The 26,019-nt window shown below is 41.9% G+C and overlaps 1 protein-coding gene across 3 annotated transcripts in view; it reads right to left on the bottom strand.

The window, feature by feature from the left end:
* The window catches only part of TBX19 (T-box transcription factor 19), a 71,888-nt gene that overhangs the window by 23,817 nt on the left and 22,052 nt on the right, over positions 1 to 26,019 (bottom strand). The window contains exon 1 of one of the 3 annotated variants that reach the window (XM_007989614.3): positions 8,540 to 9,024. The exons of 1 other annotated variant lie outside the window; for it this stretch is intronic. In XM_007989614.3, the coding sequence (XP_007987805.2) occupies positions 8,540 to 8,742 (203 nt within the window). In that variant the 5' untranslated portion in view covers positions 8,743 to 9,024. Of the gene's footprint in view, positions 1 to 8,024; positions 8,203 to 8,539; positions 9,025 to 26,019 lie in introns of those variants that run through there. One more of the 3 variants, XM_007989616.3, reaches the window with a different exon arrangement.

Raw genomic sequence — 26,019 nt, forward strand, 5'->3', positions numbered from 1 at the left:
AGAGTTGACGTCCTTTGTGCTTCCAACTCACTTCCAAGTCACTACCTAAGGTAAGATTCTGGAGCCAAAGCAAAGCCAGGCCAGCCGAAGGGCTTGGGTGTAATGGTGATACAGCCAACAGTTACAGAGCACTCACTAGGTGCCAGTGGGAATAAGCACTTTACATGAACTAACTCAGTGAGTTCCTCACAACAACTTTATGAGGCTGTGTTGGTGTGTTCAAGGAGAGAAAATTAATTTAAATGGGACGCTAGGACAAGTATATAAATTAAGTAAAATTTCTAGGGAGAAAAATGCATCAGATGATGCATTCCAAATCCAGGTCTTCGCTGAGAACTTCATTATCCACCTCAACACTCCTCATCCCTTAATGAGATGATTGCACTTTTACATTAACTAAAATGATACGCCTCCTCTAGGGTGGCTGCCTGTGTGATGTAAAATCTTTATGTTGCATTTTCTTTTGTTCTTTCTTCAATAGAAGGATTATTGTCTTATTTTCTACTACTATCAGATTAAACAATTCCCTTTTACGATATATTTTAATGTTTTCAGTTATCTTCATAATATTGGCCAAGTGTAGAAAACAGAAGGATCCTGAGAACATAAATGCCATTTGCAAAGAATCATAAAAGTGGGCATCAGAAATGATGCTAGGGATTATATAGGGTTATTCTGACAGCCAGCAGTCAGGTGTTTATAAACAGGTGTTTATATGAGGTATATGGAGACATGGTCTCTGTATTCTGGTCCAGTGCTGCTTCTGAAGTACTAAAGTTTACTTTTTATTTTATTTTAAAGAAAACACAAAAGTGGCACATGTATAATTGTCATTTTGCATACTAAAGTTAAAAAGTACCAAAGGAGTTTAAGACCAGCCTGGGCAACATGGCAAAACCCCATCTCTATAAAAAATACAAAATTTAGCCAGGCATGGTGGTGCACATCTGTAGTTCCAGCTATTGGGGAGGCTGAAGCAGGAGGATCACTTGAGCATGGGAGGTCAAGGCTGCAGTGAGCTATTATCGCACCACTGTACTCCAGCCTGGGTGACAGAGTGAGACAGTGTCTCAAAAAAAAAAACAAAAAAAAACGGTACCAAAACTTTTCTTAATAAGACTATATAGTACACATAAAAGTAAGAGAAAAAACCTCATAAAACATATAATATATTACTCATGCACTAAACTGCCAGAATAATGATGCAATTGTTCAAGCATGAGAGCATGGCTGGTGTCTTCATGATAAGAAATGTCAGGACGTTTCATAAAGTTCTGACTTATGATTTAAGAAATTACTTAATGCAAGATACTTTCATTTGTTTTATTTTTATTTAAAAAGTGTCTGACTGTGTTGCCCAGGCTGCTTTCAAATTCCTGGGCTCAACTCCTACCTCAGCCTCCCAAAGTGCTGGGACTACAGGTGTAAGCCACAGTGCCTAACTGCAAGATTGTTTTTCTAGCGATAATAGCTATCATGTACAGTCAGGCCTCCGCATTCCCACGGTCTGCGTCTGTAGATTCAACCAAATGCAAATTGAAAACTTTGAAAAGAAATAATACAACAATAAAACATAATACAAATAAAAACGATACAGCATAACTATTTACATAGCATTAACATTGTATTAGGTATTATAAATAATCCAGAAATAACTTAAGCATATGGGAGGATATGCATAGGTTATATGCAAAATATTCTAGTTCATTTTATGTAAGGAACTTCAGCATCCTCAGATTTTGATTTTTGTAGGGGCCTGGAACCAATCCTCTGTGGATGCCAAGGGATGGCTGTACTGAGTTTTACTCTGCACCTAGGACTTTGCGTAGGTGAATATTTCACTTAAGTGAAATATAACTTAAGTCTTACTTCACCCACAAGGAGGTTATTATGCCAATTTTATAGACGAGGAAACTGGGACTTAGAAAGCACACATTATGTTACATTCACCACTCTTTTTTTTTTTTTTTTAACTCTGTTTTCCTTTCTTATTAGCTTCTCAAAGGCTAACATGGTTGAGCCACAGTGAAAGGAAAAGTCCCCCTCAATGTTTTTCCAAATCTTAATACCTACTTAGAGATTTATCTGCCCATTTGACAAATGGTTTTTTAGTACCTGCTCTATGCCAGGAACTGTTCTAGGTGGGGATTCAATGAAAAAATTGCAGACCCAGTATCCTCTTGCTCATGAAGCTTACATTCTAACAAAGAAGTCAGGCAACAAAAATGTCAATAAACTTTTGTTGTTTCTTTAACGTATAAGATCATTTGGGGCTGGGTGTGGTGGCTCATGCCAATAATCCCAGCACTTTGAGAGGCCAAGATGGGAGGCTCATTTGAGGCCCAGAGTTCAAGACCAGTCCAGTCAATTTAGCAAGATCCCTATCTCTATTTTTTTTTTAAAAAAGATCATTTTAAATTGCAAGAGTGCCACGAAGGAACTAAAATGCATTATGTTACAGAAGGAGACTAAAGGATGAGAAGCTACTTTAGCCAGATCTGAACAGGAAGTGACATTTGAGCTAAGACCTAAATAATGAGAAGGAATGACTCATGCAAAATGTTAGAGGAGGTGCACTTAGAGGCAAAAGAAATAGCAAGTACAGTGGCCCTTAGATTTAAATAGCCCCACTCTATTCAGAAACTAAAAGAGAAGACCAAAGTGGCTGAGGCAAAGTGAAGGGAAAATTCCAACTATTAGCCTCACTGCTAATAGGTTAGAGTGCCCTCTTCTTAACTCTCTCAACTATATTATGTGAGGTCTCATAAAGAGTGTAGCATGACTTTTCATTCCAGAATAAGAAAATGTGTAATGGCTTTCCATCTTTCGTGCTATGGTCAGAGCTGTACCCGATAGTTCAAAGAAGCCATGATCAATGAAAAGATGGTTAACATCATTAGCCATCAGAGAAATGCAAAACCCAAACTACAGTGAGATGCCACTTCATGGCCACTAGGATGACTGCAGTACGAAAGGCAGACAATAAAAAGCATTGGTGAAGATGTAGAGAAATTGGAATCCTCATACATTGCTGACAGGAATATAAAATGATGCCGCCACTTTGGAAAATAGTCTGGCAGTTCCTCACCTGGTTAAATATACAGTTTCTCAATAATCCAGCAATTCCACTCCTAGGTATATACACAAGAAAAAATGAAAACATCGTTCCACGCAAACATTTGTACACAGAGGTACATAGCAGCATTATGCATAATAGCCAAAATGTACAAAAACCCAAATGTCCATGGAGTGATGAAGGATAAATAAAATGTGTTATATCCATATAATGCAGTATTTGTCAATAAAAAAGATGAAGTGCTGATACATGCTACAACACTGATGAACCTTGACAACATTACACTAAGTAACAGAAGTTGTTCACAAAGGACCACGTATTGTATGATTCCCAGGATATCAAATGTCCATGATATGAAATAGGTAACTCTATAGAAACAGAAAGTAGATTAGTGACTGCCAGGGGCTGAGGAAGTGACGGCTAAGGGCGCAGCGCTTTCTTTTGAAGTAATAAAAATGTTCTAAAATTAATTGTGGAGACAGATGCACAACTTTGTGAATTACTGAGAACCACTAAACTATACACTTCAAATGGATGAGCTGTATGGCATGTGAATTATATCATCATAAAGTTGTTAATAAAAACAAAGAAGTCACAGTGTCTTGTCTCTTAGAAGGAGGACATATCTGGGAAATGGTAGAATGATTAATTGCTCTATTTTCTTTAGTATTCCATTTGCCAAGAACTTTATAATTTTTTTTTGTTTTTATCACTACATAAATAAACTGAGAAAAGACATGTATTTTTAATCCATTCCCTATTTTAATACATTTTTTAATACATTCCCTATTATGGCAATGAGGAATAAATAAAAGTCAGTCAACTTGCCTAAGGTCTTGTAACTGGGACTGGAACTAACCCTGCCTCCAAGCCAAGTTCCCCTCCTCCCACCCCACTTTCCCCTCTTTTGTCTCACAATGACAGGGATGCGTTATCTAGGGATCCAGTAACTAACTGATCTGTGATTACCACTCATGATCAGGCTCTATTTTCAGGAATGAACTGCACTTCCAATCAAGGTGATTTTTTCCCCATTTTTTTTTCCTAGATGTAGCTAACATAGAGAAACCCAGAGTCTGAGGGATAAGAAATATGTAAAACAGTCCCTAAGTAACAGCATAACTTCACTTAATCCACCCTGGAGAGAAAGCCTCCTTGGAGATAAAGAGAGGAAAATGTGGCAGGGTAAATAAGCACTCCTCAAGAAAACGACACCTGAAGAACCACAGGTGGTTGGGCTTTGCCCATAAACTGTTTGGCTTTTATTATGAGACCAGCTTTCCAGTTTTATTTCACTGACAGGGAATCTCCAGAAGCCAGTGCTGCTGGAGCAGGCTATGAGAAGTGAGGTTTGCAGGAAGAAAGGGGGGCAGAGATGAGGCAGATTTTACAGGTGGGGGAACAGCAGAGATGGTTAAAAGCAAATTCAAAAAGTTAAACTTGTAAACACTTTCCTCCATCTCTCCACAAAACTCTACTATTTATCAAATACTCATCAGAACTTTTAGAGGGGTATATGTGTGTGTATGTGTGTGAGAGAGACACACATGGTGCATGGATGCTGACATTTATATGAAGGTGAGCAGGCATAAAAATAGCAACAGGTGTCAATTAAAGATAAATAAACAAAGGGAAAAAAAGAACAGCATTAGGGAAGCAAGGTGGCCCGGTTAGCGGCAGATTACATAAATGCATATGATCTTCTTGAGTTGTAATTTTAAAGTTCAGAGAAAAATGCTCATGGGCTATAGGGACATGGAAATGTATTGGCCTGATGTGCAACCTTACTTTCCTCCTCTCTTGTACTGCCCTTACTGGAGACTATGACCATCAACTTGGTGGCACTGCACCAATACCCCTTAATCACTGACAAATTTAAACTTAGTAATTCCCACCTCTTATTTTATGATAACAAGAAATATGGCATTTTTGCCTTACATGAAAATGTTACAAGTAAAGAAAACAAAAGCAAGAGATTTGATTTTTTTTTTTTTTGAGACACAGTCTCACTCTGTTGCCCAGGCTCGAGTGCAGTGGTGTGATCACTGCAACCTTGACTTCCCCAGGGTCAGGTGATCTCCCATCTCAGCCTCCCAAGTAGCTGGGACTACAGGTAGGTGTCACCATGCCCAGCTAATTTTTTGTATGTTTTGGAGAGACAGGGTTTCTTCATGTTGCCCAGGCTGTTCTAAAACTTCTGAGCTCAAGTGATCCACTTACCTGGGTCTCCTGGCTAATTGTTTAAATTTTCTGTAGAGAAGAGTTCTCCCTACATTGCCCAGTCTGGTCTCAAACGCCTGGGTTCAAGCAATCCTCCCACTTCAGCCTCCCAAAGTGCTGGGATTACAGACATGAGCTGCCATGCTAGCAAGCAATTTAATTTATTTACCTCTGAAGTCTGAAATGAATTCTTTCTGCAAGCTAAAGTATAAGTTTCCAGCTTAAAGGATGGACATGAAAGGAAATACTGGCTGGATACACTGGAGATGACTCAAATGAGCTCTAAGGAGGTCTTATACTTATTATTGTTATATCTAAAGGACTATTAACTACGAATAACTAAAAGTTTTCCATTTTAAAAAGAGAGGGAGGAAGAAAAGGAGGAAAGGGAAAAGAAGTAGTAGAATGGGGGAGGGGAGAGAGAGAAAGAAAAGGAGGAAGGGAGAGAGAGAAAGGAAGGAAAGAAAGGAGGCCAACATCAGGATCCCAGTTTCTGGAGATAATTCCATGTTTTTCAGGGAAAAGCTTTTCTCTTTACAGCTTCTGATCAATGTCAGAGGCAAGCTTCCTATTTATATATATGAAAGTAGATCTCCACTTGACAATGAGTCTTTTCACTCTTTCATCAGCCCATCTTATGCTATTGCAAGATTTGCTATTTTAATGCAGAACAATGACACCTCAAGTATACAGGAGTTATCACCCCAAATGATGCTTTTTTAAAAATTCAAGGTGACAATGTCAATGAAAAAGGGCCCAGGTCACAATGTGAATGAAAAAGGCTAGGACTGGGTAATCATACCAGGAACATTCTTCTCCACAGGGAAGGGCCACAAATCTACCTGCACCAGGCATGGGAGTCGATGTGTAGGGCAAGGATCTGAAGGAGACACACAGAGTCTATAGATATAGGAGAATGAGTAGAAAGGAGGCATTGAGGAATAAATGGTTAGGGAGAAAAGAAAGAAGGAAAAAGGGAGTAAAGAAGATGAAGCAAGAAAGATGTGTATATTCACAAAGGTTAAGTGTGACTAATGGTTTAATCTGAGAAACTAAGAAGTTGGGAGTAATTTCAGACCAAGTTCATTCATTATTAAGGACATCAATTTCTTATGGACTTGTCTTCCCTTCTTTAATCAAAGTGTAAAGGGAACTTTCTATCTCCTGGCAAAATCTTGACCCTAAAGGGCTCAGAGAACTTAGGAGAATTTAAGAAAAAGATTTCATTTACAGGAAGAGGGGGAACACAGCAGGACAACCACAGATAAGAATAACCAAGTTCACCGCAATTAGACTTCTTCTACAAAGAATATTGTTCATGTAGCTAATATTAAATGACTTTAAAGATGAAGGATTTTGTTTTGCTTTTTAAAGACAAGGTCTCACCATGTTGCCCAGACTGCTCCTGGGCTCAAGGATCCCTTGCCTCAGCCTCCTGCATAGCTGGGACAACAGGAGCAGACCACCACGCTGGGTTAATGTGAAGTATTACATTTTAAATATAGTGGAAAATTATATAGGCAATAAAAGGCAAGATAAAATTTTTCTTAAATGGTAAAAGTGCATTCCAATGTAACATATTAAATTGGAATTTATAATGGTTTCAGAAACTTTTATTATTTATTCCTTATTGAAATAGATGAACCATATATTTACTTAGTGATTGTACTTACTTTTACCTTAATATATGGCCAATTTGACAGCCAAATCAATAGCATGAGGCTAGGTATTAGTGTAATTAGTATCCAATAATACAAAGAATAATAAGCAGAATGTTCTACCTATTGTCAGATAAAATAAACTTTTTACAGTTGCATCTTTGCCCATCTTTAAAGGGCAAAAGATTAAATCCAATTAAGAATTTGGGGTAATTCTGTGAAAGTAAAAATACGTTTTATGTTTTCTTCTATGAAAGCAGCTAAAAACAATGTGTAAATACAGGTCAAGAGAAGGAACAACTATAATTACAGTAACAAATATTAAAAGCAATAAATCTATATGAAATAAGTATGGAACCCATTTTGAGAAAGAAAATATAAAAATCAAGCAAGGTTGATATTCCTGCTACTGGTATAATCGCAATTTCTTGAAATGTCCTAATTCAGGTATGGCTTTCATTTTAGAACACATTTTAATGCCATGTAACAGTTCCTGAGTTCACAACTCTCCAAGATTGACAAGAAATAGTTCATTTTCTATACTGTGCTTTATTAAAATATAGAAAACCAAGATATCAGGAATGGAAGCATTTTGCACAAGGACAAAAGCCCGACAGAAAGAAGTTCAGATGGCCTTGGCTCTTCTCTATTATCAGAATTCTTTCGAGGGTGTCATAATTAGAGTTCAGCCAAAACTAAGCCTACTGAAAATGCCTTTCAGCATTTTGTACCTTTGTGACCATGTGTATGAAAATATATGTGAACATCAGCTGAATGTTGGAGCTAGTTTGGCCAAGCTGCAAGCAGTGAGATTTTGTTTCAAAATATTTGCATCTCCTCTACGACGTGAAATCTTCTAATATTACCTTGACAGCCCCTTAGCAGACTAGGTTTAATAGAATCTGAGAAATGCCAGCAGAGATCAGTTTCAGTTAATCCCTCAATTTGTTGCACTTAGAGGAAAGAAGGCATCTTCACTTCTCTAAAGCAGTATAATATGTTTTCATTCACTATTACTGCAACAGCTTTCACATCATCACAAACACACGCAATCTCAAATGAACACTCACCACGAACACACGCGGGGAAGCAGGTGAAGTGATAGGCAATGAGTTTACATTTGCCCGTTTGCTTCCACTCTTCAACTAGCCAAACATTTCTGGCAAGTTTGCTGTACTTAGGAGGAGATCATCCAGCTTCCAAACAAAGTTGTCTTTCACCTCATCTGGGCAGAGTTGGGGCTCAGGTCTGTGATAGGGTTTGCAGCTAGTCACAAATTAATATTATTTTCTGACATTTGAGTCCATTTTCCCATCCCAATGGGGCATGCCCCCCACTTTATGGTAATTCCCCAGAATTTCTCCATTTAAAATGCACATAAGACAGGTGGCTTCATCCTCTGATGATCTCAGACAAATTAATTAAGTTGGCTGGAGGAAAGCCACTGGAGACAGTAGTTCCTGTAAGCATGTTTAATCAGATCCCGCCGCCTCTGAGTGAAGAGCGGCAACCTCTTCAATATTCAAGGGGTCTCATCTCTCCTGCCAAGCCCTGCCAGCCCACGCAGGGCGGCAGATAAACTCACCTGCCATTCTTGGTCACAATCATCTCATTAGTGACTTCCTTGAATCTCTGCCAGAGAGGTGCATCCTCCAGGATGATCTGAAGTTGCTTCTCCGTAGGGTCGCCTTTTTCCCTCCCTGCCTGAAGCTCGCTCTCCACCACATTGAGCAGATGAGAAACAGTGCCATCGCTGGGCTTCCGAGTGCCCAGCTCACTCATGGCCATAGGCACTTCTCGAACTTTACCGAGAGCCGTTACCTACCTTGCCTGCTTCTAGCTTCTTCCTTCCCTCACTTGCCTGCTTTTCAAACCCACTTGAACAGGGCTTGGAGGAGTGCAGAGAAGACACCCTGCCTCTTGCCTAAGCTCCTAGGATGGCACCCCTTAAAAGTCTCCACATTATACCACCAACCTGTTAAGCTTTAGTTGGGGAGCGGGGTGGAGGGAGGGGAGAGGTAGGGAAGAAAAAGCCCTCTCTTAATTACTCATTGGATCAGGTGGGAGAGAGCCTGGCTTTCCCATTGGCTGCCGTGCACAGAGTAGACATTTAAGAAGAGTACTCCATCCAAATTATCAGGCTTTTATCTTGTTGTACCTGAAGAGGTCTAATCGGTGTATTGAGGACCATTTTCCCATTAATTAAAATTATTCCAGGCCCAGACTGCACTGTCAGGCAAATCATGTTTGTGCATAAATCATGACATGTGGCACCTATAAAGAAAAGGGTCCTGGGGAGAATCGACAAACTTGATGTCAACCCAGGCTATAAGCTACTCTCCAGCATCTTAGACGAAGGCTCTGGAGAGAAGCATATATGGAAGGTCCAAGGCACTGTGCCAAGAAACATGACTACTGCACCAGAGAATAAAGGAAGACACTCTGTGTGCCACTGCTCAAGGGTCAGGGCTGGGGAGAAAAGAAAAGAGCTCAGGACCTCTTTCTCCCAGGGTGTCCCCTACTCATCATCTCTCTCCTGAATGTCCCAGAGTTGCTCACACGCCACTCATCTCAAGGGCCCTGCTCACCTCCTACAAATGGAGCTCTGAATGCTGTCCCTTCTCCCTAGAGTCTAGAACCCCAGTTTTTGTTTATCTCTAGCCTTTGCCAGAGGGAGAGAAAAAAAGCAGCTAGTATCATATTAATCTCTCTAAGGAACACTCTGCCCCCAGTCAGTGAAAATAAGCTTTTTACATGATTATGCAGAGCAATTTCTATCTTTGGTCCAAAAAGGCATTATTGTTTTCTCTTTTGACAATTCATCCTTATTTTGGCATTCCAGGATGAATCCCACATTCCCTGGGAAGAAACAGTAGTAGAAAGCTTTTCTTTTGCCCTCAACACACAGTACTAATGGTGAGTGAGTGGACAGTGGGTGGAAGGGACAAGAGCAGAGGAAGCTCTACCTCCTCTAGCCCCCAGCCTTGAGTAGAGCCTGGGGATTGCGAGTTTTTCTCATTTCAATACAAAGTAAGAAAACAAGAACAAAAGGAAAACGAACCCAAAAAGGTAAGATAAAGTCAGAGTAAGGATGACAGAAAATGTATTCAGGGCCTCCTAGTGCTATATACCTATGAAGCATCACATACAGCAGGGAACAAACGGAAACGGCCTACGCCTTTACAGAATTAACCATCTGATGGAGAAAATAAATGATATAAAGTAAACAACAACTAAGTAATTATCAGCAGTGATAAGTCTATGAAGACTACATAAAAGGGTGAAGTGGTCAAGAAAAATGTGTGCCCAGCAGGGTAGGGAACTCCAGTTAGGTGGAGTTGTGTAGAACAGCTTCTCTGAGAAGGAGACATTTCAGATGAGACCAAAAGCTCAGCAAGGATGTAGTTGGGGAAGAGTTGGCAGAGTGCCAAGCTGAAGAATTGCATGTGAGAAGCATGGCTTGAGCCAGGTAGATGTCTCCAGGGAGGCCAGTGTGACCAGAATGTGGTGGTAAAGAGAGTAGAATGAGATGTTCTTTAAGAGAGGGCCAGGTCAGATCACGGGGCCTTAGAAGTCATGATGAAGATTTTGGATTCTCTTCAACATGAGATAGGAAACAATTGGAAAGTATTAAGTAGGAAAACAGCATGATTTGCTTTGTGTTTGCAAAAAATCTAATTGATTCGTGGAGAATAGACTAGGAAAGGGCAAGAGCTGAAGTAAAGGAAAAATTAGAGGCTATGATAGCAGTTCAGGCAAGAGCTGGTGATGGCTTAGGCTAGGGTAGTGGCAGTAGCCAAAAAATGAAGTGTATAGGTTCTAGATACACCTTAGAAGTCGATATGACAGAACATGAGGGACTGGATGTGGGGGTGAGGGAGAGCAGAGAACCAAATGTCTGATGGGAACAATTATTAGGTGGCAGGGCCATTTACTGAGGTACGGAAGGTGAGGGAGGTGGAAGGGTAGGCAAAGGTACAATTTGGTTAGGAGACTCAAAAATTTCCATTTCATACAGTTAACATTGAAAATAATGTGGTAGGCTGAATAAGGACCCCCAGTAAAAAAGGTCCATTTCCGAATCCCCAGAACCTGTGAGTGTATTACCTCACATGGGAAAAATAGACTTTTCAGATGTGATTCAGTTAAGGATCTTGAGATGGGGAGATTATCCTGGGTTATCTGGTGAGCCCAGTGCAACCACAAAAATAAGAGGGAGGCAGGAGGATCAAAGTCAGAGCAAGAAGATGTAAGGACAGATGCAGAAGTCAGAGGGGAGAGTAGATGCTACACTCCTGGCTTTGAAGATGGAAGAAGGGGCCAGAAGACATGGAATGTAAGAAGTCTCTAGAAGCTGGAAAAGATAAGGAAATAGATTATCCTCTAGAGCTCCAGAAGGAACATAGTCCTGCCAACACCTTGGTTTTAGCCCAGTGAAACTAACTTTGGGTTTCTGATTCCCCAAACTGTAAGATAATAGGTTTACATTGTTTTAAGCCACTAAGTTTGTGGTAATTTGGTACAGCAGCAATAGGAAACTAATGCAAAGACTATTAGGTATATAAGTGGAGATTTTGAGAAGGCACTGCTTAGAACTGTGATACAATTGTGGCTCTGAGCTTCCCAGCAGCCAATGCAAAGGGGGGGGATATAATCTGGCATACATTAAACTGTGTCCCTAAAATAAAAGCAAGCCTTGACCTGTGAGAAATTTCCCCCATAGGTCTTTATAAGGAAAACACTGTGAGATACAGTGAACAATGTCTCCCCAGTCTACCAGTAAGATAAAAATCCTTCCTTCAAATAGTTTTACAATCTAGAAGGGACAGAAAGACATGCTTGAGGAATTCCAATATAGAAATGTGAAGTGTTCTGAAGCACCAGTAGGGGAGAAATGAATAAAAAACAGAACTAAGACTGGAATATGACAAGGATGACCACTTACACTACTGTTATTCAATATAATACTAGAAGTTCTAGCTGCAGCAATCAGACAAGAGAAAGAAGTAAAAGACATCCAAATTGGAAAGGAGGAGGTCAAATTATCCTTGTTTGCAGATGATCTGATCTTATATTTGGAAAAAACTAAAGACTCTACCAAAAAACTATTAGAATTTGTAAACAAATTCAATAAGGTTGCAGGATACAAAATCAACATACAAAAATCAATATAGCACTTCTATAGGCCAACAGTGAACAATCTGAAAAAGATGTTAAAAAAGTAATCCCATTGACAATAGCTGCAAATAAAATATCTAGGAATAAACTTAACCAAAGAGGTGAAAGATCCTGAAAACTATAAAACATTGATGTAAGATAAAGAAAAGTACATTAAAAAGTAGGAAGACAGTCCACGTTCATGGATTGGAAGAATCAATATTGTTAAAATGTCCATACTGCCCAAAGTGATCTACAGATTCAATGCAAGCCCAATCAAAATATCAATGACATTCTTCACAGAAATTTTAAAAAACCTAAAAATTTATATGGAACCACGAAAAATGCAGAATAGCCAAAGCCATCCTGAGCAGAAAGAAAAAAACTGAAGGAATCATATTACCTGACTTCAAATTATACTAAAGTGATATAGTAACCAAAACAGCATGGCACTGGCATAAAAACAGACACATAGACCAATGGAACAGAATAGAGAACCCAGAAATAAATCCTACAGTTAATTCATTTTCGACAGAGGTGCCAAGAACGTACATTGGAGAAAGGACAGTCTCTTCAATAGATGGTGCTGACACAAACTGGAAAACCTAAAAGAAATAAATGAATTCCTGAAAACATACAACCTACCAAGATTGAACCAGGAAGAAATTGAAAGCCTGAATAGATCAACAACAAATTTCAAAGTTGAATTAATAAAAAAATTTACCAACCAGAAAAAGCCCTGGGCCACATGGATTTACAGCTGATTTCTACCAGACATATAAAGAGCTGGTACCAATCCTACTGAAACTATTTCAAAAAATAGAGGAGGAGGAACTCCTCCCTAACTCATTCTATGAGGCCAGCATCATTCTGATACCAAAACTTGGCAGAAAAAAGAATCTTCAGGCCAATATCCCTGATGAACATACATGCAAAAATCCTTAACAAAATACTAGCAAACCAAATCCAATTCACCACAATCAAGAAAGCTTTATTCCTGGGATGCAAGGTTGGTTCAACATACATAAATCAATAAATGTGATTCATCAAATAAACAGAACTAAAAACAAAAACCGCATGATCATCTCAACAGATGCAGAAAAGGCTCTTGATTAAATTCGACCTCCCTTCATGTTAAAAATCCTTAACAAACTAGGTATCAAAAAGGAACACATCTCAAAATAATAGCCATCTATGACAAACCCACAGCCAACATCATACTGTTGGGCAAAAGCTGAAAGCATTTCCCTTGAGAACCAGAACAAGACAAGGATGCCCACTCTCACCACTCCTATTCAACACAGTACTGGAAGTTCTAGCTGGGGTAATCAGGCGAAAGAAAAATAAAAGGTATCCAAATAGGAAGAGAGGAAGTCAAACAATCCTTCTTTGCAGACAATATGATTCTATACCTACAAAACTCCACAGTCTCTGCCCAAAGGCTCCTAGATATGATAAACAAATTCAGCAAAGTTTCAGGACACAAAATTGATATACAAAAGTCATTAGCATTTCTATACACAACATCCAAGTTGACAGCCAAATTATGAATGCAATACCATTCACGATAGCCACAAAAAAAAGACTAAAACATCTAGGAATATGGCTAACCAGGGATGTGAATGATCACAACAAGAATTACAAAACATTGCTAAAAAAAAAAAAAAAATCAAAGATGATCCAAGCAAATGGAAAAACAGTCTATGCTCACGAATAAGAAGAATCAGTATTGTTAAAATGGCCATACTGCCCAAAGCAATTTACAGATTCAATGCTATTCCTATAAAACTACCCTCATTTTTCACAGATTTTGAAAATATCATTTTAAAATTCATCTGGGACCAAAAAGGAGCCCAAATAGCCAAAGTAATCCTAAGCAAAAAGAACTAAGCTTTAGGCATCACACCACTTAACTTCAAACTATACTACAAGACTACAACAGTAACTACAACAGCATGGTGTTGGTACAAAAGTCAACACAGAGATCACTGGTACAGGTTAGAGAACCCAAAAAAATAAACCATACACCTACAACTATCTGATCTTCAACACAGCTGACAACAGCAAGCAGTGAAGAAAGGACTCCCTCTTCAATAAATGGTACTGAGATCACTGGCTAGTTATCTCAATCTTCTCAATATGCAGAAGATTGAAACTGGACCACTATTTATCAACAAATATAAAATTCAACTCAAGTTGGATTAAAGACTTAAATGTAAAACCTAAAACTATAAAAACCCTAGAAGAAAACCTAGGAAATATCATTCTGGACATTGGCCCTGTCAAAGACTTCATGATGAAGATTTCAAAAGCAATTGCAACAAAAACAAAACTTGACCAGGTGCAGTGGCTCACACCTGTAATCCCACAACTTTAAGAGGCCAAGGCAGGTGGATCATTCGAGCCCAGGAATTTGAGACCAGCCTGGCCAACATGGTAAAACCCTATCTCTACAAAAACACAAAAATCAGCTGGGCATGGTGGTACATGTCTGTAGTCCCAGCTGCTCAGGAGGCTCAGGTGAGAGGACTGCTTGAGCCTGGGAGGTGGAGGTTGTAGTGAGTCAAGGTCATGACACTGCACTCCAGCGTGGGTGACATAGCATGACCCTGTCTCAAAAAAAGAACAACAACAAAAAAAAAAGATTAAAAGTGGGACCTAATTAAACTTAAGAGCTTCTGCACAGCAAAGAAACTATCAATAGAGTAAACAGGCAACCTACAGAATGGGAGAAAATAATTTGCAAACTATGCTTCTGACAAAGGTCTAATATCCAGCATCTACAAAGAACTTAAATAAATCAACAAGCAAAAAAAATACTTTATTAAAAAATGGGCAAAGGACATGAACAGACACTTCTCAAAAGAAGATATACAAGCAGCCAACAAGCATATGAAAAAATGCTCAATATCACTAATCATTAGAGAAATGCAAATCAAAACCACAATTAGATACAATCTCACACCAGTCTGAATGGCTATTACTAAAAAGTCAAAAAGTAACAGATGCTAGTGAGTTTGTAGACCAAAGAGAATGCTTATACACTGCTGGTGGGAATTTTGTAAATTAGTGTAGCCACTGTGGAAAGCAGTCTAGAGATTTCTCAAAGAACTTAAAATAGAACTACCATTAGACCTAGCAATTTCACTACTGTGTGTATACCAAAAGAAATATAAATCATTCTCCATAAAGACACATGCACATGAATGTTCATCACAGCACTATTCACAATAGCAAAGACATGGAATCAACCCGGGTTCCCACCAGTGGGGACTGAATAAAGAAAATGTGGTACATAGACACCTTGGAATACTATACAGCCATAAGAAACAATGAGATCATGTCTTTTGCAGCAACATAGATGGTCATTATCCTAAGTCAATTAACACAGAACAGAAAATCAGATTCTGCATGTTCTCACTTATAAGAGGGAGCTAAACACTGAGTACACACAGATGCAAAGAAGAGATCAATATATACTGGGGCCTACTTGAGGCTGGAGGGTGGGAAGAGGGTGAGGGCTGAAAACTACGATCAGGTATTATGCTAATTATCTAGGTGACAAAATTAGCTGTACACCAAATCCTGAAACATGCAATTTACCCACATAACAAACCTGCACATGTACCCCTTGAGCCTAAAAGTTGGAAGGAAAAAAAATTAAAAAATAAAATAAAAATTTGGGATCAACAGAAAAGAACGTTATGATAAATAAATAAATAATGCTAAGAAAACTGAATATCCTTATGCAGAAGAATGAAACTAAATCCCTATCTCTCACCATATACAAAAATCAAATCAAAAGGGATTAAAGACTTAAATCTAAGACCTCAAACTATGAAACTATTAATACTAACAGAAAACATGGGGGAAACTCTCCAGGACATTGAGTTAGAAAAGGAAGGACTCAGCCATACGTGGTGGCTCACGCCTGTAATCCTAGCACTTTGGGAGGCCAAGGTGGGTGGATCACTTGAGGTCAGGAGTTCAAAACCAGCCTGGCCAACATGTTAAAACCCTGTCTCTACTAAAAATACAAAAAAAATTTAGCCTGGCATCATGGCAGGCACCTGTAATCCCAGCTACTCGGGAGGTTAAGGGAGGAGAATAGCTTGAACCCAGGAGTCAGAGGTTGCAGTGAGTCGAGATCATGCCACTGCAACTCCATTCTGGGTGGCAGAGCGAGACTCCATCTCAAAAAAAAAAAAAAAGGAAAGCAAAGATTTCTTGATTTCTTAAGTAATACCACAAAACCACAGACAACCAAAGCAAAAATAGACAAATGAGATCACATCAAGTTATTAATAAAAACCTTCTGCAGAGCAAAGGAAATAATCCACAAAGTGAAGTGACAACCCACAGAATAGGAGAAAATATCTGCAAACCAGAATTATTAAGGGATGAATAGCCAGAATATATCAGGAGCTCAAAAAACTCAATTGGAAAAAAAAAACTAATTATCTGATTTTAAAATAGGCAAAAGATCTGAATAGACATTTCTCAAAAGAAGACATATAAATGGCAAATGAAAAGTGTTAAGCACACCACTGATGATCAGAGAAATGAAAATGAAAACTACATGAGATATCATCTCACCGCAGTTAAAATGGCTTTTATCCAAAATACAGGCAACAGCAAATGCTGGAGAGGATGCGGAAAAAAGGGAACCTGTATACGCTGTTGGTGTGAATATAAATTAGTGTAACCACTGTGGAGAACATATTACCATATGATCCAGCAATCCCACTTCTAGGTATGTACCCCCAAAGAAAAGAAATCAGTTTTTTTAAATCATACCTGCACTCCGATGTTTACTGCAGCACTCTTCACAATAGCCAAGATTTGGAAGCAACCTAAGTGTCCATTAATAGACAAATGGATAAAGAAAATCTGGTACATACACACAATGGAGTACTATTCAGTCACACACACAAAATAATAAAACCCTGTCATCTGCAACAACATGAATGGAACTGGAGGTCATTATGTTAAGTGAACTAAGCCAGGCACAGAAAGAGAAATTTTGCATGTTCTCATTAATGTATGAGAGCTAAAAATTAAAACAATTGAACTTAGAGAGTAGAATGCTGGTTACCAACGGCTGGGAAGCGTAGTGGGAGAGTAGTAGGAAGTAGAGATGGTTAACAGTTACAAAAATATATTTAGACAGAATGAATACAATCTAGTTGTATTGTTGACTACAGTCAATAATAATTTATTGTAGATTTTTAAATAACTAAAGGAGTATAATTGAAATGTTTATAACCACAGAGAAATGACAAATGCTTGATTGAGGTGATGGATATCCCATTTATCCTGCTTTGATTTTTATGCATTATATGCCCATATCAAAATATCTCATGTGCCACATAAATATATATACCTACTAGGTACCCATAACATTAATTTTTTTTAATTTTATTATTTTTTTTTTGAGACAGAGTCTTACTCTGTCACCCAGGCTGCAGTGCAGTGGCATGATCTTGGCTCATAGCAACCTCTACTTCCCAGGTTCAAGCGATTCTCCTGCCTCAGCCTCTCAAGTAGCTGGGATTACAGGTGCTCATCACAATGCCTGGCTAATTTTTGTATTTTTCGTGGAAATAGGGTTTCACCATGTTGGCCAGGCTGGTCTCCAAATCCTCTCCTCAAGTGATCCACCTGCCTCGGCCTCCCAAAGTGCTGGGATTACAGGCGTAAGCCACTGCACCCAGCCTAAAAATAAAATATTTTTAAACAAGTTTTTAAAGTGAAGGAAATGACTGCCTTTTAACCCTATCAGTGAATAAAACACTAACAAGATTTTATAATCTAATTTTTTAAATTTAACAATATACAAAGAATATTTTCCCATGTCACCAAATAATTTTCTACACTATTTTGACATTTGCAAATTATCCCATCTTATAAATGAGCCATTTTTTTAACCAATCTAATATTCATATGTATTTACTATTTTTCTTTTTTTTTATAGTTTTAAACAATTAAAATTCCATATAATAAATATTTAGGAACATCCATGATTGTTTTCTTACACTGTATTTTTAGAAGTAGTGTTGACAATAATAAAACATGCTAATCATATTCACATCTCATTTTTAACAATCTTACAAGGTAAGTGGTATAATTATACCCATTTTGTAGGTGAGAAACTTGAAGGTCACAGTGGTTAAGTAACTTGACCACAAGTATATAGGCAATGACTACTAAGGCAAGTATTTAAGCCCAGGGAGTCCAAACAGATTTCATTTTAACCCTTCTATTTCCAGGAATTCATTCATTCAGTGACAAAATGAGAAAATCAGGAGATTCTAATTGTCTCCATAATAAAGATGAAAAAAACAGGTAAGAAAGGAAAAAAGGACTTGTCCAATATTCAATGAACCAGGAGAAGAGTTAGAAAAGGAATGACTCAGCCATGCACAGTGGCTCACGCCTGTAATCCTAGCACTTTGGGAGGCCAAGGTGGGTGAATCACTCGAGGTTAGGAGTTCAAAACCAGCCTAGCCAACATGGTAAAACCCCGTCTCTACTAAAAATACAAAAAAAAAAAAAAAAATTAGCCTGGCGTCGTGGCAGGCACCTATAATCCCAGCTACTCGGGAGGTTGAGGGAGGAGAATAGCTTGAACCCAGGAGGCAAAGGTTGCAGTGAGCCAAGATCATGCCACTGCACTCCATTCTGGGTGGCAGAGCAAGACTCCATCTCAAAAAAAAAACACAAAAGGAATGACTCCCATCCCCAATTAATCTCCATCTGAGCGCAGAGTACCAAGGTGTACAAATCATGTCACTTTTAGGGAATTAGCAAGAAAGACTTTCTCACAAGTGGTCTCAATTCCCTTGTCAGGCTGGGTTAACAGAAAACTAGCAGGTGGAGCTCCTCCACCCCACTCTACTTCCTTTAACCTTAAAAATTCTTTTCTACCTGTTATACATTGGGCTGCCATGAAGGTTTTGTTACAAAGAAAAAATAAGCAAGAAAGTATTTTCATATTTTTTAAATTAGATATAAAAGTTTTTTAAAATGTTTCCAAATCTCTGGACTAAATAATGTCTAAGGTATTTCCCAACTCTAACAATCTAGCATTCCCTCTGATATGTATTGACGGTGTAAGGAAAAGGGCTGTGCTTCAGTCAGGAGTAGGCTGAGGTAGACATCCAGCACAGCATAACACAGTGGGTTTGGAGTGCAGGCACACAATCCTGTGCATTACATAATCACATGTATGTAGCCGTTTGATGTAACTAGTTTGTGTGAGATCATACCTGGCTTTGAGCCATGATTGTCTGTGAGTAGTATAACTACACTGCTGACTCTGCAGGAGAGCAGAGAATAAAGCCATGTCCCAATTGCCTATGGTTCCTTGAGTGTTCTTTCAGATACCCGCCACCAGTCCACCAGCTCCCCTTGGACCTCAGCTAGGGTTGGAACCTGACAATTGGCGTAGTCAGCAGGATCCCAAGGTGAGTGAGCCCTTGGCCCTGATGATCCCGGGTGGCCCATGTGGCCCCAGCATGGGTTATGGCACCCGGTGGCAGCTGTGCTGCTAGGATGGGCCCCAGTGGAACGGTGGTGGACAGGTCCCCCCTGAGCATGGAGAAGGGGCTGAAGCACCTGGAAGGACAGAGCACCCAGAAGGAGCATGCTTTAGCCAGCAGAGTTGGATGGGCGTTTTGACTGTGCTATGGGAAGTGCACGCTCAGTCCCTGCGGGATGCAGCACAGGTAAGGGACCTCCAGGCACAAACAGAGTGCCAGGAGGCCCGGATACACAGCTTGGAATGAGAATTAGGAGCTGCCATTAGTGTGGGCCTGGGCCCACCATCCCAACCAGAGACGCTCAATCATTCTGATACCTAGGAGGAAGAACCCCTGTTTCGGGCTTGCCTAGTTGTCTATCAGAAAATAGAACATGAACAGCTGTTGGAGCCCCAGGGACGGGCACAGGGACCCCGTACCATGACAGAGCACACATCATGCAGTGCTTATATCCCAAATGAGTTGCAGGAATTAGGTAAACAGCTTTGGCAGCGCTTGGGGAACCCCTACCCTCCTAGACGCTTCACCTTTGGGATGAGGTAGCCAACAGTATCGTCTGCTCCGCCTCTGAAATGGAAAAGTAGACCTCCGTTATGACCCATCTCTCCCTCTGTCGGTGATTGCAGGTGAGCAGGCAGTTAGCACAGGGCAAGGCGACCACACTCTAATTAAATAGCTGATGGTAGCCCTACGAATGGTATGGAACAATGCCAGAGAAACATCAGAAACTATGAGTAAATAGCAGTTGTACACAGATTTGGTGCAAGTAATTCAGGAGATGGGTATGCGGCAGGCTATGTTCAATCTGAATACCCGAGGGCCAGACGATGAACACTCTACCTCCCCCAAGAGGGATCCTGCGTTAGGCTCTGCACCCCCAAGTGCCTTCGGCTTCCAGGCCGTTGTCCTCACTCCGTATGTGGGGCACCACACACACGAGGTGACTACCACTATGGTGGTCCATAGGGAAGCAGAGGGCCATCAGTGGGACCAGGGAGTCTGTGCCACAAAAAAGGAGAAGGTACCCATTCCACAGGGGGCCACCTCATGGGACAAAATGGGGCCCCAATGCGTGACCCACATGCAGATGTGAATTGATTTGATTTGGTTGGGGTTGACCGAGAGAAAATTGATAGGCAACCCAATGAAGTGCTGTTAACTTTGTGGAGGCAACTGTCCCCAGAGCAGCAATTCCAGAGAATGCCCAAGAGGGAGAAGAATGATGCTGCTGGACCCAGTCCCACCCAACACTCCCGCTCAAGGACTACTTGCAGACCGGCGGAGGTATAGAGCCTTTTGTGTTTGATTAGGAAACTGGCCGAGGTGCCCGGCTTGGGGGGACACCAGACAACCACCATGTGAAACAGGCAATCCACTGGTCCCCCACCAATGTACGGTGGGTGATGGTGCTGGTAGACACCAGTGCAGATTGTAGCCTCGTCTATGGGAACCCGAATACATTTCCGGGCAAGGTTGCATATACAGATGGCTATGGAGGCCGGTCAGTGAAAGTGAAACCTGTATCTTTGCACCCTGGCATCGGCCGCTTAGCTCCCCACTCATAATTGCGTATGTCTCTCCCACACCTGAATACATTCTGGGGGTGGATATTTTACATGGCTTGGCTTTACAAACCGCAGTCAGAGAATTCAGACTCCGAGTACATGTGGTTAAGCTGGTACTGTGCGGACATACGCATCACCAGCCCCAGGTCCTGCCATAACCCTGACAAGTTACTTCCACCCGTCAATACCGCTTTCCAGGTGAGCATATGGAGATAACAGAGACCATTAAGAAGTTAGAGGAGGTGCAGATAGTGCATGGCAGCCACAGCCCCTTTGATGCACTGGTATGACCAGTCAGAAAGCCTGATGGAACCTGGCTGATGATGGTGGATTATTGAGAACTAAATAAAGTAACAGTCCCTTTACATCCGGCTGTACTGTCTATCACTGATTTGATGGGCCGCTAGTAACACTCCCTTTACATCCAGCTGTACTGTCTATCACTGATTTGATGGGCCGCTAGTAACACTCCCTTTACATCCAGCTGTACTGTCTATCACTGATTTGATGGGCCGCTAGTAACACTCCCTTTACATCCAGCTGTACTGTCTATCACTGATTTGATGGGCCGCTAGTAACACTCCCTTTACATCCAGCTGTACTGTCTATCACTGATTTGATGGGCCGCTAGTAACACTCCCTTTACATCCAACTGTACTGTCTATCACTGATTTGATGGGCTGCTAGTAACACTCCCTTTACATCTGGCTGTACTGTCTATCACTGATTTGATGGGCCGCTTGACGACGGAATTGGGACAGTACCCCTATGTGGTAGACTTGCCAGTGCATTCTTCTCAATTGACATTGCTCCAGAGAGCCAGGAACAGTTTGCTTTCACATGGGAAGGGCAAGAGGGACTTTCACAGTGTTGAGGCAGGACTTTGTGCCTAGTCCCAGCCTATGTCATTGTCTCGTGGCCACAGATTTAACCACCTAGAAATGTCCAAAGGAGGTCCACCTATTCCATGATATTGATGATATTATGTTAACCTCTGATTCTCTTGCAGATTTAGAAGCAGCGGCACCCCTCTTGCAATAACATTTGGCAGCATGCAGTTGGGCCATTAACCAATCCAAGGTCCAAGGGCCTGGATTCCAAGGTTCAAGGGTCTACCAAATTATTGGGAGTTATCTGGTGAGGTAAGAAGGAGGATACCCCAGAGGCCACTGATAAAATTCAAGCATATCCCCGCCCCGCAATGATGAAGCAGCTACAGACTTTTGTGGGCCTCTTAGGATATTGGCGGGTATTCCCGCCCTATTTAGCACTACCTGGTATTGGGACAATGATGCTGAAATGGTTTTTCTGGCAGCCAAGTGGGCCATACAGCAAGCACAGGCCCCACGAGTAATTAACCCAGGGTGCTCATTTGAACTCGATGTGCATGTGACTGCAGATGGTTTTGGCTGGGGCCTATGGCAGCACGTGGAGCACTTTAGAACACCGGTAGGCTTTTGGTCCCAACTTTGGAAGGGAGCTGATCTCTGGTATCTCTCAATAGAGAAGCAATTAGCAGCTGCATATGCTGCCCTTCAGGCTTGTGAGAGTGTGATGGGCCAGGCTACAGTCGTCCGTGGCCGACTTACCCAATAGCAGGGTGGGTACATTCATGGGTAACCACCCCCCAGACTGGGACAGCACAGACATCCACCTTAGCAAAGTGGGGTGCCTACCTAGAATGGCAGAGCACACCGAGTACAAGCCCCTTAGCAGCAGAATTACAAGAACTCTTGGGACCTGCAGTTCCGATGTAAGATACGGCTATGGGTCAGCCTGAGGCACTCTTAAACCCTAAGCCATCACTGTTTAAAGAAGGGCACCCCCCCCCCATTCCTGATGGGGCATGGTATATGGTTGGGTCCAGCTGGGGTGCTACTGCTGCCTGGACCACTGTCGTGGTCCAGCCTAGTACTGAAACCACATGGTTTGATGCTGGGTGCAAAGTAGTCAATGGACTGAACTAAGGGCAGTGTGGATGGTGATCACCAAGGAGGAGACACCTGTGGTAATCTGCACTGATAGCTGGGCAGCATATCGAGGCCTGACCTTGTGGTTAACTACCCAGAAGTTACAGAATTGGCTAGTTGGCCACCTGCCCATTTGGGACCAGGCCATGTGGCAAAACCTATGGGAAATGGGCCACCAAAAGGATGTAACTGTTTATCATGTGTCAGGACGCGTGCTTTTTGCTGACCCCAGCAATGATGAGGCAGATACCTTGGCCAAGATCCAGTGGTTGGAGTCAGTACTTACACAAGATATAACCCTATGGCTGCACTGAAAATTGGGCCATGCGGAGGGTAAACTAATGCAACAGGTCAGTAAGCGCTGGGGTCTATCCTTGCCCACATAGGATATCTGAGAGGCCCACCAGAAGCGCCCAGCATGCGCACAGACATACACCAGACAGAGGCAGCTGCCCAGGGTTACACAACAAGTGACGGTAGGGTGGCTGCCCTTGGCTAGATGGCAAATAGACTACACTGGGCCACTTCCAAGGTCACAGGGGCATACACATGTTCTGACGGCTGTAGACATGGCCACCAGTCTGTTACTTGCCTACCCTTGCAGGACAGCTGACCAACACCACACCATTCAGGCCCTGCAACACTTTGGTGCCCTATATGGTTGTCCCCTGATCATTGAAAGTGATAGGGGAACACATTTTACTGGACAGCAGGTACAACAGTGGGCACAACAGATGGACATAAAGTAGAGGTCCCATATTCCACAAGCTGCTGGTATGACTGAATGATATAATGGACTCCTGAAAAATGGGTTACGCATGCATGTTACTCCCCCATCTTTGTGGGGCTGGAGTTCATCATTGGACCTGGTGCTCCAAACCTTGAATGAACGGCCACGGAAAGGTGGCCTGGCCCTGGTGGAGGCACTGCTACACTGGGCCACTGCCCCCATCCAGTTACAGATACACACCAGGGATGACCTCCTCTGACCAGGTATGGGGGCGAACAGTAACCTGTTGTTGCCTGCCCCAGCACCCCTAAAGTCAGGGGAACAAAGAATCTGGCTTTGGCCATGGACCCTCCAAGCCCCACATTGCCAATGGTTAGCTATTGTAGCCCCTGGGAGGAGGGCCTACAGTATGATTTACATGTCACTCCTTAGGTATTTAATATATGTCCTCTGTGATTGACCGTTCATAGAGGAATGGCCAGGGAAGGAATCCTCCTCTGGGGTCCATATGTATTATCTGTGTGACCTATTATGAGCTCCCCAGTGACTTTGGCACAGATACGGGACCCAAAGGAACCATGGGGAGCTGAGGTGTGGTGCCATTGCCTAGGGCAGAAGCCCTTGGTGGCTGCATTGTTATCCAGGAATGAAAGGTTGGCCTGTATTTTGCCCGAGGGGTGTGATTTACCCTGGTTAGTAACTGTGCCTGCTTTATCGTTTTGACCATAGGTTGATATGCTCCAACAGTATTGTGGACTGGGCCCACACCTACACTGAGGTGACCAGTGTTTCCAACTGCTGAATCTGCCCTGCTCTTCCAGCAGCAGCTGTGGATGGCTTGCCCTGGCACACACATCTAGCTTCTATGGAAAACTGGACATGGTTAGACATTTGGGGTCCCATGGCCAACATTTGGAATGCAACATGACAAGCTTTGGATAGAGGATCCCACAAAACCCATAGCATGCCTGCTCCCTGGCTGACCCATAGCAACTATGATGGATGGGGCTGGTTAGCGGGAGAACATGTGGTGCCCCCACCACAGGTACCACAATGTACAGAGCAGTACTGGGGCAAGGCCACCATGGGGTGGCTACCTGCCATAGCCTGCACAAATATAACATATGTCACCACACCAAAGGTGCAGTGGAATAGGTAGCCTCATCAATGCTGGGCCCCAGTGGACTTAGTGCTCCCCCTGGAAATTTATAGACCTATGAAGACACAGGATGGTCATCTTTGCCAGTGAAATGGACTGGCTGCTGTACCTAGGGGGGACCTTACGTGCCTGCCGCTGTTATTCCCACATTACCTAGATGCCCAAATAACTGGGAGGCACTACATTCCCAGTTTTTGTGAGTGCGACGAACCCCCTGGTGCCTCTACCCCTTAGCATTAACCATCCCTGGAACAGGTGTCACCTGTAGAAATGCAAGTTACTGCCCTTGCAGAGCACACTGCTTGAGCCTTGAATTACACCCAAGTTGCCCTCCTTCTGTTGACAGATGAGGTTGATCAAACCAGGAAGGTAGTACTGCAGAACTGGGTGGCCCTCAACATATTAACTGCTGCCCAAGGTGGCACCTGTGCTCTTTTGGGAACGCAATGTTGTGCCTTCATCCCTGACAATGAACAAAACATAACAGCAGTTTTGCAAGAGTTTCCCAGGAAATCAAGGCAGTTGACAGCCTTACTGATGACCCCCTACAGACATGGTGAGCATCTTTAGGCTCTGGCCTATGCTGGACCCTAATAATTATGGGCAGCATAGCAGGAATATTAGTAGTGAGTTGTTGCTCCCTATATTGCTGCTGTGGCCTATGAGTCCAAAGTTCCACCCTGTGGGCACGTCTCCCCACTACAAGGACTCCTTCGGCCTAGAGGGTGGATTGCTGTGCTGCAATCAGGAGTATGCTGAGGTAGACATCTGGTACAGTCTGACACAGCAGGTTTGGAGCATAGGCGCACAACCCCATGCAATATGTAATCACATTTATGTAGCCATTTGATGTAACCTGCTTGTGTGAGCTCATATGAGGCTTTAAGCCATTATCGTCCGTAATATAACTGCACTGCTGACTCTGTAGGAGGGGAGAGAATAA

The sequence above is a fragment of the Chlorocebus sabaeus genome, chromosome 25, assembly GCF_047675955.1.
Source record: "Chlorocebus sabaeus isolate Y175 chromosome 25, mChlSab1.0.hap1, whole genome shotgun sequence".
Lineage (NCBI taxonomy): Eukaryota > Metazoa > Chordata > Mammalia > Primates > Cercopithecidae > Chlorocebus > Chlorocebus sabaeus.